The sequence below is a fragment of the Hydractinia symbiolongicarpus genome, chromosome 2 (genome assembly GCF_029227915.1).
Source record: "Hydractinia symbiolongicarpus strain clone_291-10 chromosome 2, HSymV2.1, whole genome shotgun sequence".
Classification (NCBI taxonomy): domain Eukaryota; kingdom Metazoa; phylum Cnidaria; class Hydrozoa; order Anthoathecata; family Hydractiniidae; genus Hydractinia; species Hydractinia symbiolongicarpus.
The window spans coordinates 19110242-19126313 of record NC_079876.1 but is presented as its reverse complement, the minus strand read 5'-3'; the positions used below and the strand labels follow the sequence as shown (position 1 = coordinate 19126313).

The window sequence follows — 16072 nt, the reverse complement described above, 5'->3', positions numbered from 1 at the left end:
AATCTATAGTCCATCCGCTACAAAATTGTTATTGCGTACTATGCTATTCAAAAAATAATATCATTATTTTCTTTTATCAAGGATTGAATGGTAAACCCGGAACCATCAGTTTCCAATCATTAACCGAACCAAATGCGTATATACGACACCGGGGGTTTCTTGCTTACGTAGACAGAAACGATAACGGCCAACTTTTTAAAGACGATGCTTCATTTATAATCATCATGAACAAATTTTTCAATGGTTACGCTGCGTTTCAATCATCTAATTATCCCGATCGCTACTTACGTCATCAAGGATATCGTATCAAACTTCATCAAGATGACGGAACACTTTTGTTCAGAAATGATGCGAGTTTTAAAATATCAGCCGCTATACAGCATGTGAAGAGTAAGTTTATTTTTATGCCATATATTTTAATTCAACTCTAGTTTAAACGAAATAAAATTTAATCGAAATCAAAGGGGTTCAGGGAAGTCTCTCTGGCAATTTAGTAGGAGGGTTTGTTTGTTTTTCTAGCATAAAATTTGAAAGAGTTTTGTCTACGGTGCTGCTCATATACCCTAGTGTTCTGAACATTTTCAGTTTTGGTGACAAGCAGAGGGCCAAATATCACGAGTAGGATACTCGTGATATTTGGCCATTTAAGAAATTAAGACGGAATTTCTAACAAGATCAAGTAGTTTTAAGGCGTCGCAGGTCAAAGAGGCATGACCTTTCTGCTGCGAAACAGTTAACGAACAAAATTTTTGAAAAAAAAATAATTGAAATGTCTCGATACCACAAAAAAGCCTATTCAGGATGGAAGTTAAACAATTTCTGGTGAGAAAATTATCCGATTAGAAATTTTTTCATATAATGAATAATGATCATTCGCTGTAAGGTTAGCAACGAATTAGTTAGACCATTAAGTCCTGGGAATATCTAGGAGAGGTTCCACGTTAGCATATTGGATAAAAGCACGATGAGCGCTTTTTTTTCATCCAGTACGTCCAACAAGCATGAACCGCGTTCACATAAATTGCAAATAAAAGTTTGATTTCTTCATGAATAAAAATTTACTAAAACCATTTTGCAAAGGTGTGTTCTGACCCGTTTTTTAAACTAAGGTCAGAATATGTCTCCCGTGAAGCTAAGAGATAAACTTTTGTAATACATGTAGCGTAAATTTTGCATGAAGGTTTAGCTTCTTTATTCTGTGGATTGGATTAGTACAATTTCATCAAAATTAACAAGTCAGTCAAAGCATTGATATTTAGCTTCTTTTATCGATTGATAAGTACATAAACATTTCTATCAACCGGTTGATTACAGTGGAGCAATATTTTACAGAAAGCGATTTTATTTACTCTGGTGATATTCTAAAAATTTAATTTATTATTATTATTATTCCGAATATTTATACAGGATATAGCCATTTCAGTTTTGGAAACACTGTTATCAACGTGGTTCCTGTGTTCTGAATGTATACATTACGTAATCATCGGCATTGCCTACCCAAATTCCTACACACGGCATGGGTTGACCCGTAGCTGTGGCGAAGACATTTGCTAAAGATGCCCGCGCTGTGGACCGAACCACGGACGTGGAAATTGCGAAGCGAACTCCATAACAAGGTCACACACCACGAATCTTAATCCAATTTGCAACATTGTTTGTATATGTTTTCCTCATATTAGCGTTGCTATTCGTTCTATTTTCAGACAACGATGAAGAACTTCCATACTCGAGGAACTGAGATACCAAGACCATATGGCAACGAATTTGATATAGTTATAGTTTCTTGATTAATATTTAAAACGTTGTCACCGAAGTTGAATTCCCAAGAAGAGAATTAAACAGTTTCGTTTGTTTTGATTTATCTCGGGAACAATCGCTTTGCCGAAAAGTAGAAATTATAATTGTATTATTATATACTTATTTTTCGAAAAATCTTTGCTGGAATAAAAATAATGTTTTTATTACCCCAAAAATGTTTACATTCGACACTTTCTTTTTATTTATTTGTTTTGTTTTGTTTCTTGTACTTTAGGTAATTGACGGTGTGATTCAACATTTACAATTCGCTATTTGTGAACTTCTTTCTTAAGAAATGATCAATAACTTCCTTGCACTATTAACAAATAAACCTTGAGTAAAACGGTCTTCGCAAATAAAGAAAATTTTGCGATTTTCCATCCCATCAATTATTTGCTTTAACTATTGCTTCACCTATTGCTTCATCAAAATATATTCACCATATAAACCGCCTAGAAAGACAATTATGCGTCGATTAAATTTGCTTAGGAGGGATAAGGTAGAGGGATAAAAACAGATTACAGGAAGGGTGTATGAATATTCCTTCTTATTATCCTCATGGAAAATGAAAAATAAAAGGTTAATATAATTACTGTAGTCTCATAAGAAATCAAAGTTTCTAATTCATGAAAATTCATTTCCCAACGAGTTGCAAATACCTGATTGGTGAATCTCTCTTTTCGTTAAAATAAGACAACGCGTGAAATTACATCCCTAACGATAGTTAAGATGATTCAGTGATTCTAGATTAGTTCACAGAGAAAATTGTATTACTCTTATGGTTGTGTAAGAATATGGCTGAATAAAGTCGTTGATAAAATCTTGTAAGACACTTTTAATTCTTCAAGAATCTCTTTTCGTATTTTTAATTTTTGTCAGAATTGCCTATGGAAGATGTTTGTTTCAGCATTGAGATAGGCAGAAGGAGACTCTAATATAGCATCAGATTAGTTTTTGTATTTTTTATGTCGACGACAGTAGCTTAAATACTGTAAATTTCCTACGAGAATTTTTAAAAAAACTGATGCATTCTAGTTAGTAGTTGTTAAGTTTTATATATTATTTTGGTGTTAATGTTTTACAGCTGGCAACATTGTAGATGAAAAGAAACCCCAAAAGGCAAAATTGAAAGTTTCTACTAGATATATGTAGCTAAGACATTCTTTTTCAATCTTATTCCCGGGACTTTTTTACGCTTATCATGCTATCAGAAGAATTCGTAGCAACTATAACCAGGCAACTGACTAACAGCGTGTTTTAGAAATAGTTATTTAAACAAGTTACCTTTTAGACTATGGAATATAAAACAGAGCAAACATTTAAAAAATGGTTTTTGAAACAGTTTCGTCACTATTTGTGTGAAGTTAACTGCACTTTTTTTCGTTGTTGCTTTAGAAATTTTTTTTCATGGTGCACTATTCCCCTGAAAATCTATGTCAAATACACCTTTCCCGAATTTCATAAATTATAATAATTATAACGTCATCCAAAATTTTATAATGGTTCTATGCTCTTTAAATAAGGATATTTAGGTAGAATATCAAATTATCATGACAAAACTGAAGTTATTGAAGCAAAATAATATTCTGGTTGGATTTTATTTCAATTTGAAAAAAGTAATTGTTTTGAAAACGAGGCTATTCTTAGCAAGCTCGTCTGTAAGAATGATTTGACCGTAACTTTCAGCTGGCAGTTGAGTCACTTAAGGAAGAGAAATATTTACGAAATTAGGTAATTTGTTCTACCTTGTGATAATGAATTTAGGGATGAAAATCATTTTTAGTATCGACCTCTTTAATTAAGTTTGGCATAATTAGGAAATTCGCGAAAGGTCTATTGGTTCAAAAAAAATAAATTTCGGAAATTCGGTTTAAATTTGCTCGCGTGCTGAATTTTGTACCTAGACCATCTTGGCGGTTTCTCTCCTTATCCTATTGCGTTTCTATGATGGTATTTATGGCAACACATTACTGCTTAATACTGGAGAACTATTCTGTACGCTCAAATAAACGGTTTTCAATTGACTAGATAGAATAAAAACAAGAAAAAACATAGTAATAAGAGAAATACAATGTTGTTTGTAATTAATTTTTAAAACTTTTGACTTTGTTCTCTCTATCATCAGTATATGAATACTAGTATACTTAGTCCGTGGTCCTTGGAAACATCCACAGGTTCGCCCGTTCTTTTTTTTACCCCATTGAGTGCGTCTCGTTACTTGTGGCACCATTTTGCGTAATATAGATACTACGTATTATATAAACTGACCATATATGGTAATTAAATACGAATAAAATATTCCTAGACGAATAATTACATATTATCAAAAAGATATAATAGAAATGATGTGATTTTCATGAATCATTAAGATTTCTCTCATTCCTCAAGATTATTAGGAACTCATGTGACGAAACTAAAGTCATAAAAATAAGCTAGCAAATAATGTTTCTTTACTGCAGATAACTGGGCACTTCGACAAAATTTTTGCAACAACTAAAAACGATGCTGTTAAATAGGGGCAGTTTGACTATTTATTAATTCGGTATTGTAAAAAAAAATTGTCAAAAAGTAAAAAAAGTACAAAAGTAGGGCAAAACAATGACTCAATTTTTAAATTGTATTTTGAAAATTTTTAATATAAATGCTTTTAAGCAAGAACTTTATCTTGTCAAAAAAACACAATTTGAAAGCCGAACATTCACAGGAAGCGTAAAAAATAACGCTGACAACGGTTACAAGTTTCATGTTGGCGTAGGTTAACCATTTTTTATATATTAACACGTCATCGATTTTAACAAACAAGTTTTAGTTTCAGCGAATGTTTTTTTTCTTATGTCATAATCAAAATAGATACAAATTAAATTTCTTTAAAACGAGAGAAGAAGAACTTTTTTTGTGTTTTTATTTATAAATACAGAATATATATTTTTCTTGAATGCAGTGAATTAAAAAGTATACTTCTTTATCCGAATGTGTTTTCCTATTCTGGTGAAAAGCTAAGGAAGTGTGACAGGGAGGAACAGGGGGGGGGGGGGGCAAAGATGTGAAGATATGACAAAGTCATTTATAGCATTAGTGAGGACACAAAATGACACATTGAACTGGAAACATACTTTTCTTGGTAACGTTTTATTTTAAAGACATGTTTTAGCACATAGAAGTGTTTAGTAACATAACATTCAGCCATATTTGGTTTCATACTCTCCTTGACTCCTTCTCTTATTAATTGACGTCATAAAAGACCACATGACTTATAAAAAAATGACACAGAATAATGTTCAAAGAAATTGAGTTCTACTTTCGATCACAAGCGAGAGGAGTAATTTCGGTGTTTTCCTTGTTTAGAAACTGCCTCGCAAAAGTTATCGTATTTTTTAAGCAAACACATGTATTGTTTAAACACTCACGCTGTCACGTGATTTTTTACTATAAAAGCAGATTACACTTTTAAACATTTAAATATAAAAAAGTAAAAGGTTAAAGCTTAAGAAAGAAGAATTATTACATTGCTCAAAAGTTCGTAAGTATCATATTTTCTTTACAATCCAATTTTTAAATGTTTACAATGTTACGTTGTCATTAGCCCTCAATCTTCATCAAAAATTAAAAGGCATTTCTTAACATTGACAAATGGTCACAACTCTAAAATTTTGCCTCTTTATATGCGTAGTTTAAAAATGAGTAGTTTCCATTTAAAAACAATTCATCCACGAGATTTTAGAGGAAAATAGGCGCTGTTTACGTCGTCACTTCATTGTCAACATTGACTTGTTAAAAGGGCATTTGTCTAATAAAAAAAGGAAGCAAATATTACACGTCATATATTACACGTCATTACACACATATTACGTCATACTTTACAAAATTTGTAAAGTATGACGAGCGACATCGCTAACTTATTACAACAGATCCCTTAGTAGAGATCGACAAGACGGCGCATCCAAGTTAGATACGTCACATATGCTCTTCTATTTGTAAATACCTTTTCGGAAAAAAAATCGTCGGTAAAAAATAGCAGCCAACAAGGCAAAGATTCGTCACTTTTTACCAACGATTTTTTTACCGATAAAGTGTCTTTTTGTATATGCTAGTGCTCAATACCACAACGATGTTTTCAGCGTAAAATGTTCTCTACTTCCACTCGCCTTTGTCTATCTCAGATTACCTGACGTTTCATAACTCATCATCTGAGTTGCAACAATAAAAATTGTTTACAGAAATTGAATACAGTGTCACACATTGGAGAACAAAACGTAATTTCGGTTATCTCTCCGGGTTTTGTTTTTTGTTGTTGTTGTTCTATTCAATCACATATATTGTGGAAACAAAAACAAACCAAATCATTCAAAAATTAGAAGATCAAAAGCAAAAAGTTAAATTTAAAAAGTTAGATGAAAACTATCATTACATTCAGTCTGAAAAATCTATCAGTATAGCTTCTCCTTGGTGGGAATAAACCAATAGTGATGATAAAAACACTTTCAACCCACTAACAATTATAAAGTACAATCTAAAAGAATTATTGGTACCGTCTGTGTTTGGTTATGTCAATTTTAGACTTAAAAAATATTTTTTTTTTTATATATATAACTATTCTTAAAGTAAATATAAGATTTTCAAAGATATTGCTTGCCAGCGTTTGGGGTATTTTCTTCAATGTTAGAAGGTTAACATCGTGTGAGTATGATATGGATATAACTAACCAAAACAGCAAACTGTACGAGTATGTTTTTAACTCGATCAACAAATGCAGGCGTACAGTTTGTGTATAAGAGCATCATCATTCTTGAAATGCCTATTTTACGAAGAGATCGACGCCCGGTCTGTAAAGCGCAAAAATTAAGCAAACTCTGGTGAAACTTTCACTAACAATAATTGTAGACTAATAACTCAATAACTTAAAATTGCAATTTTTTGCCAAAACAAAAATTGAAGGGTGGTCACTGCAACCTTGATCTTGTTTTTCGACCACAACTAAAACGTTATAGACAATACAGGCAACATCTCTCCCGAATCACCAGATAATTGAAGAATGTGAATTAAAGTGCTTAAATTCTTATATAGATTAGATATATTTGGACTCGCGTAAATCAAAAATCAAGAAATCATCGCATCGTCGTAATTTCTTTTTAGGTTGTCACACCATGGAATCGTCAAATTCAACAAATAATGTTAAACAAACCAAATTCAAATGGAACAAAAAGATATTGGACTCCATCATAATTCATCGTAAAAATTACCAAGAAAACGCGAAGAGAAAAGAAGCTACAACGACAGAAAAAGAACAAACAAACAAATACTCGCACGTTACCTTCGCAATTAAAGAAGAATTCTGAAGCTCTCGGAAAATACAATCACAAAGGAAAAACTATGTTTGCCCGATGGTTTCACACAATTTATCCGCTCGTGCTTTAGGTTATTGTCGACACGAGTCTTACTTACAATGTTTCTTGGAGTAGGAAGTCATTTTTGTATACGAGTATATGTGATTGGCATTTAAGCTCATCTATTTCCCTGCGACTTATGGCTGCTATTTCGTAGCAAATATGAACCCAGAATGCCTAGTAATAAAATGTTTGATTTATATATTTTAAATTTCTTTATCAAGTACAACAGACGGATTTTTAATACCCTTAGTGGAAACAAAAAATGATCAACTGATGATGTGTTTGTGTAATTTCGTGTCAAAAAGGAGACACTCTGAAGGCTTTCAAATAATGTACTTTAATCGCGGATACAATGGTTTGCAGTGAAACATCTCGGTATGTCAAACGGGTTCAATAATTCACTCATTTTTTTATTTCATTAAACTTGAAATAGTTTTTTATGGAACAAAGTAACTGCGCATATTTAAAAAAGAAAACTTCCTTCCGATTTATTTATTTTCGATTCTAATATCGAACATAACTATTTTAAGTCAAAAGTATTCAACATAAATATATTTAACATAATCCTGAAAATAAATAAAAAAACACTTTCCATAAAAGCTTTTTCGGTCATAATGCGAAACAAAGTATGAGCGGAATTTTGGCTTATCACTTCTTACTCGTGATGAGTGGCCGAGCGACGATATTAAAAATAAAATATAAGGTAGCTTTTTTATTTAAGCAGATGTGACCACGTAAAGGCAGATAAACAAGGCAGAATTTTTAAAAAAATGGTGGGAAACGTCACTACTGACCAAGACGTTAAATTTAAATAACGCTACTAGTTAGTTGGGCAAGTTTTAGAAACAGTGTGACTATTGGTCAAAAGTTGAATCTGCAATAACACAAATCAATTGTTATATAATGGCTTGTCAAAAATGAAACAGAAAATTAAAAAGGCACAAAGTCGATGAATCATATGGCAATATGGAAAGAATCATTTGAAACTTTTACTTCAAACCCTTATATAGAAAAAGGTGTAGAAATCAGATGAGTAACCCTGTTTTAAAGACCGGGTGAGATGTGTTGGCCGAAAAGATATTACCCCTTCCATCCAAAAATTGACAAAGGGCATGTTACATTGCCATAAATTTTTGTTACCTCATTTAAAATAAAGGCGGCCCCTCTGCCTTGTTTTACATTCGCTACTCACCAGCTGTACATTACGTCACTTACCCAAGGCGCAGTGGCTCTCTCAACCAATTAACATCTCACCATTACAGGTGCCTTTCACCTACCAATTATATTTACCCATAAAATCACGTGACTTAGTCTTCTTTAGCAACTAGATAGCACATTTTTCCCTTTCCTTTTTCACCTCGTTAATAATCGCAAGTGGTTTGTTATCAATCACTAACCAAATCTGTTAAGGATGGCCAACAAACAAATCGAGAAAGAATTATATAGAGGTAACCCTTTCGTTATAAACAGACCCTCCATAATGACCGACCGCTTACGCCAGGTCGGGTTGTTTTGATTCTATCACAGATCAATTTCACTACCCGAGCAGAAAGTTGTATAAGAAATAAGGCCTGTGCGTCTGATGAAGCTCTTGTTTCTTAGGTCATCCCTTTACCCACACAACATCCTTTCTCTACATACGATACTTCGAATCCTCCACTGGAGAGTTGGGACACCCAATCAAAAAACAAAAAAAACATTATATATTTTTAAAGTCGAACAAAAGATGAAGTAAAATAACTTGATAATAATCAAAAGTATTTACAAGGACGTTAAGAGAAAAAATTGTAAGATCTTTTTCCTGACCTTCTGTTGCAATGACGTCAAGTACTTGATTAATAATGCAACGTTTTTTCACCTTTTTCTAGCCTCAAGAAGACTTTTAACTACATTCTTTTTTTATTACAAGCTCGTGAGCTTGTATTAAAACGCAAATGTGTCCTACAAGAATGGAAATTTTTGCCTCCCTGAGCACCGACACGGGAGTCGTCGTGTGTTCGAATCTCATCTTGGTAACTATTTTTACTTTTTTTTTATTTTTTATTTTTTAAAAAGATAAGACAAGTGTTCAAAACACTTGTTTAACTAACTAGTAAATAAAGGTGTTTCTACCAAACTTTTTAAAAGTGAATGTAGGCAGAATTAACTGAATTAATAAATTTCGCAAATTTTGGGGTTTGTGGGTTTGTGGTCTTTCTTCTTCCTGTCAGTCGGTTCACCCAAGACGGACCCATCTAAAATTAAAAGTTCGAGGAATTTTCCGTTCAGGAAGGTCTCACAAATCAATTTTGAAAAATAAGTGTGTAACAAATATTATTGCGTATCTGAATAGTAAAATATGTCGTGTCTAACTTCGTAACAAAAATCCCAATTTGATAGACAGCTTTTTGTAAACTTTATTCGCGAGGTTGTTTGCGTATATCATACGTCTTGTTTGCTTCTGTAGACGAGCATTGTAAAGTCTTTTTCTGAGAAACTGTTGGTCGGTTTTGAACGTGTTAAAAGATGTTTTTGGTTGATGCGCATTTTCTGAAGTTGCAAGATTGTACTGCAGCATGTAGAAAGTGCAGGGGTGGTTTTGGTACTCTTTCTGTCTTAAAGGAGAATTATCCTTCGCGGCAGTTCCTTAAAGAAGCCGGTAACTCGTACACACAAACAAAATAATTTGCAAAAAATTTGATTTAAATAATTCGAATTCAATTCGATTAGGAAAAACTGTTTCACGTAAATTTCAGATTAAACACTTGTTTTGATAGACCAAGCTTGGAATATAGTATTTTTTTTTAGCGAAATGACTCCGTTAGCAATATAAACAAGATGCAGAGACTGCATAAACTATCTCACTTTCAAAAAGGTGCAAATCAATACACTCATAATAGTGACACACCCAATTCTGTTGTTTAATTCACACTTGAAAGAACCAAAGTGCTGTATGCAAGTTTACATGTGACCACAAATCATGTTAAGTTTTGAAGCCTATTAAATAAATCTAGTCAGATGCTAAAAGAACTTTGAGACATAATACAATACATAAGATGTTAAAACAGGCTTGATCGAAATAATCTTTTGTGGAAACAATATCAAAAATATGATGCTTCACGGTATACACGCTTTTTATAAAAATAACAACATTCTAACCAGGCTGATCATTATTCTATCTCTTCATTGTTTTTATTTCTCTGTATTTTTCTACAGAACACGCCTATTTCTTTTTCCTTGAAACACCGGACGAGTGATGAAGGGTGCTAACATAAAGCAATGAGGAGAACAGTGCGATTGGGTAGCGAAGCTTTAAATAGAGTGAGAATAGGGTACACATACACGCTTTTTTATAAGAATATGCTTTATAAGAATATCATGCTGTGTTATTCAGTTAAAAACAATAGGCAGACCTATTGTTTTTAACAATATTGTTTAAACAATAGAGAAATAAAGAATAATGGATTTAAGACCTTAATGCATCCGGTCAATGACGTGGACGTCTGTTCAGTATTTTGAAGAAAAAAATAATATTTTTTGCGCTCTCGAAGTGTTACTGCAAGCATTGTAATCATCATTTTACTTAAGTTATTTCATTTATGATAATCACGAAATGGGCCTGGGCTCAATCATGACGATGTGATCACTACGGTTTAACTGATGGTTGTCTTTTTTTGGTTGTCTTTTTATATGACTTAACCGCTAGAACTAATTTTATAGACGAGGCAACAACAAACCAAATGGTTTAAAGACATCCTGTACTGCTTCATCCACTGGCTTTCGGCTAGTTATACATTAATACAAAATAATTTTTTCCTCGTCCTTAGGTGGTCCAACAATGAAATACTTCTCCATTTTTCTTGCATTAACTGTTCCTCAAGTTTGGCCTGCACCAAGTAGGTCGTTTTATGGACCGTCTTAGTGTTGACAACGTTTTCTTGTGAATTGCTGTTATTATTATTTTATTTTTATCACAAAAATATTCTTAGATTTTTCTGACAGTTATAAACATAAAGAGGTTTGGTAACTAAATTGAAAGTATGTTTATTTTTACTTATTTATATTTTGCAAATACAAGAAACATTATTAAGATAATAACACAAGTTTGTACCTACGTAATACCTCAACAGTCAATTAAAAGTTATTAAAACTTCTAAGAAGTGACACAATAAGAAAAATGCATCGTCATTGTGATAAATTAGGCAGTCCAATGCTATCGATTTTACAAAATAATTTAATTAGAATCTCTAAAAAACAAATAAATCAATAAGAAAACATATCATGGCCCTCTTGGTTTGAAATTATTTTTTCTTTCCAACGCTTTTTACCGAGTTTTCTAAGTTTAAAAATAACTGATCAGTGCCGGTGGAAATCAATTAAATACAAATTTTTACAAATACATAAACAAAATACAAACAAAACAATCATTTGTATCTATCGAGTTTGTCTGCATCAATCATGTTTCAAGAATCAACTCCATAATTTCGTTAGAAGCTTTTTCAATCTGATCCAACTGACCGTTCAACATTCGATATGTTGTTGCGAAGGTTAATCCACTTGAAATCAATGTTCCAATGCCAGGAATATATCGACTAACTTCTTCTGCGGCTATGCTTGACGAAAAGGAATCAAATAAACTTAGAACATTCTCAGGTGTATCTATAGATGTTAGTATTTGCACGTTGTTGAGGATGTCTTTCTTGTCTGAGTGGACTTTCTCTGAAAGACTGACTAACGTTTCTTTACTTATACCAAATTGTTGTCGGTAAATTTGTAACTCCTTTAAGACAAGTGTCGTATCTATTGCTTTGGACACACCGGGAAAAGGTATGCAGGCACCAGCAGCAGACATAAGCGACACGTACCATACTCGTTTCTGAAGAATTTTCTTTTTCTCGACAATCATCGTGTCCGACAAGGATGGCAACGAAAGTGTCATCGCTTCTTTTTTTAGCTGTGGAAGTGCATCAATCAACTTCAAACACAAAGACGGAAATTCATACTTTTGTGGATCAAAATTAGATATTAGGAAAACATCAGGGTAGCCAAAATCGGGTTGGAGTTTTTTAACACAGTTGTTTCTTATTTCTTCCATGACATCTTCAACTTTAAAGTTGGCACGACATCGTTTCTCATTAATTAAATCCTGATCGATTTTGCTTCGGACAAAAAAAAAGTTTTTTTTAGCCTTTCGAATTTGTGATGCCAGCCAGATTTCATTCTCGCTAAATCGGTTGGCCGTAATGATCAAAAAGAAATCATATCTGTAAAAAAAATCAACGATATACCATGATAATGACAAAACACAGAATAGCTGCAGCAATATAAATTGGAATAAAGTCACCCTACCTTTCAAAACCAATCTTTTGTAGGTAACTTTCATCTTTTGGAAATTTCGGGGTCCCAACACATGGCAAGTCCCAGTACTGCACCATTGGATTTTTAGGGTCCGGATAAGATGTTGGTTTAGTTGTACATTCCACAACACCCACACTCGCTGCATTCTCATCACGAGGTGTCAGACCCCGAATTGTATTTATAAGGCTGGATTTTCCAGTGCCAGAAGAACCAGTAATGCCACAATGGAGAGGTTAAGATTTCCAACCATCTAGCTTTGACTCCATGTAAGATTTTACTAAATCCAACCCTTCTGTTTCCATTTTTTGCTTGATATCTTCCACATCGTCAAGCGTTACTACTCTGTATTGTCTTCTCACGTAGTCATCAGTAAAAAGATCGGAACATACTTTATCCATTTTTTCAGAATACGAAGAGATAATATAAAGAATGTTGTGTCTGGTTTCTTATTTTTGATCTGCACAGCTAGGCGTTCAGAAGTTTAATAAACAAATTACAGTTGACTGCGTAAATAAACTCTTAAACGAATTGTTTATTCAGTGATTAATTGTACTATATATATATATTAAATCATTTCCCGGAAAAACCTATTAGTAAGAAAAATGCTTTGTCTTGCGAAAGCAAAATATTGATTTTATCTCAAATTTTGCGTTGTGTGATGATTTACTTTTATTTTTTGCGTTTTTTTTTTCTAAGATTGTTTTTTATCTTTATTTTATCATAACTTCCCAAAAATAACCCCTTATTTGGCTGATTTTACTTATTATCTGCATACATCACCAGAAATGTTTAAAAACTGATTTTAAACGATTATTCTCAATTAATTCTTAATATACATTCCTGTTAAAAAGCAGACTTCTCAGCTAATCCGTCTGACCCGTGTAAATCATTTCTTTAGTTTGTAGCTCAATCCATTGTCACTGACAACTGTACTCTACTAAATCTACTAAATCTTCAAAAGTATAAATGTCTGGTAAAACTGAAAGAACTAATATAGAACATTTAGGAGAAAAGTAAATAGTCTAGTATTTCAGATTTAAAGTTGACAAGAAATAAAACTAAAAAGAACAATACGTTTCTCCGGCAATCAAGACGTGCTAATTTTTTAAAATCTTCCCCCTTAGATAAAAACTAAACTTGTCTTTGCGGAGACACAAAATTGACCCTGCCACCTTTTATCTCAGTCTAAAATAACCTGTTTCATTTTGATGGCATACTTCTAAGCATACGAGAAAAAAAATTCTCCTCTGTTGAAACTATCAATGCGATGTGAAGTAGAGAAAACAGTGAAACTCGCTAACCTAGAGTTACAGTAGCAGCTTCAATCATTAGAACTTCATTCATGTAGATGAACAGGGCTGCGTATGTGTTTATATGGTGACAAAACTCACCAGTATTATAATATACCGATCAAACCGATCTTGTGAAAGAAGAATAGTCCTGGGTACAAGTTTGCATATCAGTTGTTTGTTTAAAAAACATGGCACAATAACTATTAATAAATAAGTTAAATAAGTGATAAGTTTAAGACGTCAATTTAAGTTCCTTGACTGCAAATACCAGTTCCATTAATTTGTCGAAACAAAAGAAAAAAGATTTCAATAAATAAATGTCTACGCTATGATAACAATAACACTGTCAAAAATGTGAATCAAAACAGCGATCACATTGAAAAGAATGTCTAACGCTTAAAACAACTCTTCTTATATTTCTGCTTTGTGTAAATAATCTTTAGCTAGTGGAAAATTCCACCGGCGATTATTTCCTGCATCGCTATTTTTGCATACTTGCCCATCTACTAGCATTACATTTTAAAAGTTGCGTTACAGAAAAGTGCTGACATAAGCAAACACTAATTGGTGTCATTCTGTTCCTTTAAGTTTGCTTCCATACAGAAAACCTATCACAAGTTATAAAGGTGAGGGGCGGAATCAGCCCCTGCCTGTGATAATTTGTTCGAAATACACAAGATCGAATCGCGTTAAAAGAACGACGAGCAGCTACAGTTGATCAAATTGTATATGATGCCAAAGATGATTTTAAAGACAAGATCGACCGACGTGACCTTCTCTGTGCAAGTCCTTATTTAACTTTTTTGGGTGATTGCTATCCCGGTGTAACAGACAGAATAGGGGTAATATTACGGAGATTATTATAGTTGTTCGTTATGTTAAGGTAGAGATACAACATTTGAAGTTTACTGGTAAGTAGATTTGAAATTTTCTCTCGTTTGTTTCCATACAACTCCTTAACAATACTTTTAAAAAGAAAGATAGATATTTAGTTATTTATGTTATCTTACAGTTAATAATTAGTTTTGGATTACAAATCTATTAGTATTTATCTCGCTCAGAATAGTGTTATGTTTAGTCTGAAAGACAGAGACAGAAACCAAACTCTTGTGTCGTTGATATAAATATATACAAATCCCAAGAAGCGAAACGTGATACTATTGATGTAAGAATCAGTAATTTAATCACCGACACTTATCACATAAGGCGAATTTTTAAAGCTTGTGACAACAAGTAATCGCGAAACCATTTCTATGTAATTAAAATCCACTAACTCGTCGTTGTCGGCTCGTCGATTATTTGCGTATGTTACTGCGGCTTCCAGGATCGTAGAAAGCACTTAAACAAGTAACGTACCCTGTTGCTAGACGGTCTGATTATTAAACCACCTGCTTACCTTTAATTGGAAATATGCAACTTGAATGATCCACTTCTTTCCGTTAGATTTGTGAATTAAAAATATTTAATACAAAAAAAATAATTTATACAAAAAGTGTTCATTCAAACAAAGTAATCAGGGGAGGAGCACTTAATTAAAAATCATTTGTGTGAGTATGATTTTTAAATTAGGTGGTATCTAACAAAGGCCTTAAAATAAATTTAGATTTTCTGCGTTCAAGTTCTCTTTCGCCCGAAGTAAATCTCCTTCACATTTAACACAAAGTCCCGTGACGTCAGATTTGAAGTGACATTGCAAGTCGTAGCCACCATCTCTTACACCGCCATATGATATAAACGTTATATAAACTGTTCATACGGGAGAAGAACTTAAACAAGCGCTTTTCTGGGATGAAAGGCCCAGAATTGAATGAGCGGGAAATTATATGAATAAACACGGTACACCCGTCCCACATTTGTAGAAGGAAAATAGTTGTCAATGAAAAGCTCTTGTTTAATTAAGTCGCTAAAAATATCATGCTGAATCGATGTCAAGTCTTCTAGTTATCATAGCCGAGAACGTAGAATGCAATTTCTGTAAACACACAAATAATTTATTTAAAGATTTTATTTTGGATCGCTCGAGGCGTTAAGTCGAAATTAATTGCTTTTGCGTCGTCAATTTATTATTTATTTATTTATTTATTTATTTAACGAATGTTTATACAGGATTTGCATGTCAGTATATAAAACACTGTTATAAATATGCGTCCTGAAAATAAAATGTTAAAAATATTAATATTCATTTAAAATGGTTATATACAATAGATAAAAAGTAAATATGTAATGTGAAGATTATGTATATTTGTACGGAATAAAAAG

General features: G+C 32.8%; 1 protein-coding gene and 1 long non-coding RNA gene across 2 annotated transcripts; one reads left to right on the top strand and one right to left on the bottom strand.

The window, feature by feature from the left end:
• The first annotated feature begins 4683 nt into the window (after positions 1–4683).
• LOC130629903 (uncharacterized) lies at positions 4684–7458 on the top strand. The gene is made up of 2 exons (XR_008982026.1): positions 4684–5317; positions 6931–7458. It is a non-coding gene; the product is annotated as an uncharacterized LOC130629903 (long non-coding RNA).
• Positions 7459–11191: 3733 nt separating this feature from the next.
• Positions 11192–12919, bottom strand: LOC130629892 (interferon-inducible GTPase 5-like). The gene is made up of 3 exons (XM_057443269.1): positions 12800–12919; positions 12513–12745; positions 11192–12427 (listed from the first exon to the last, which is right to left on the bottom strand). The coding sequence occupies exons 1-3, from the start codon at positions 12917–12919 to the stop codon at positions 11620–11622; spliced, it is 1161 nt and encodes a 386-aa protein (XP_057299252.1). The 3' UTR covers positions 11192–11619.
• Between the last annotated feature and the right edge of the window lie 3153 nt (positions 12920–16072).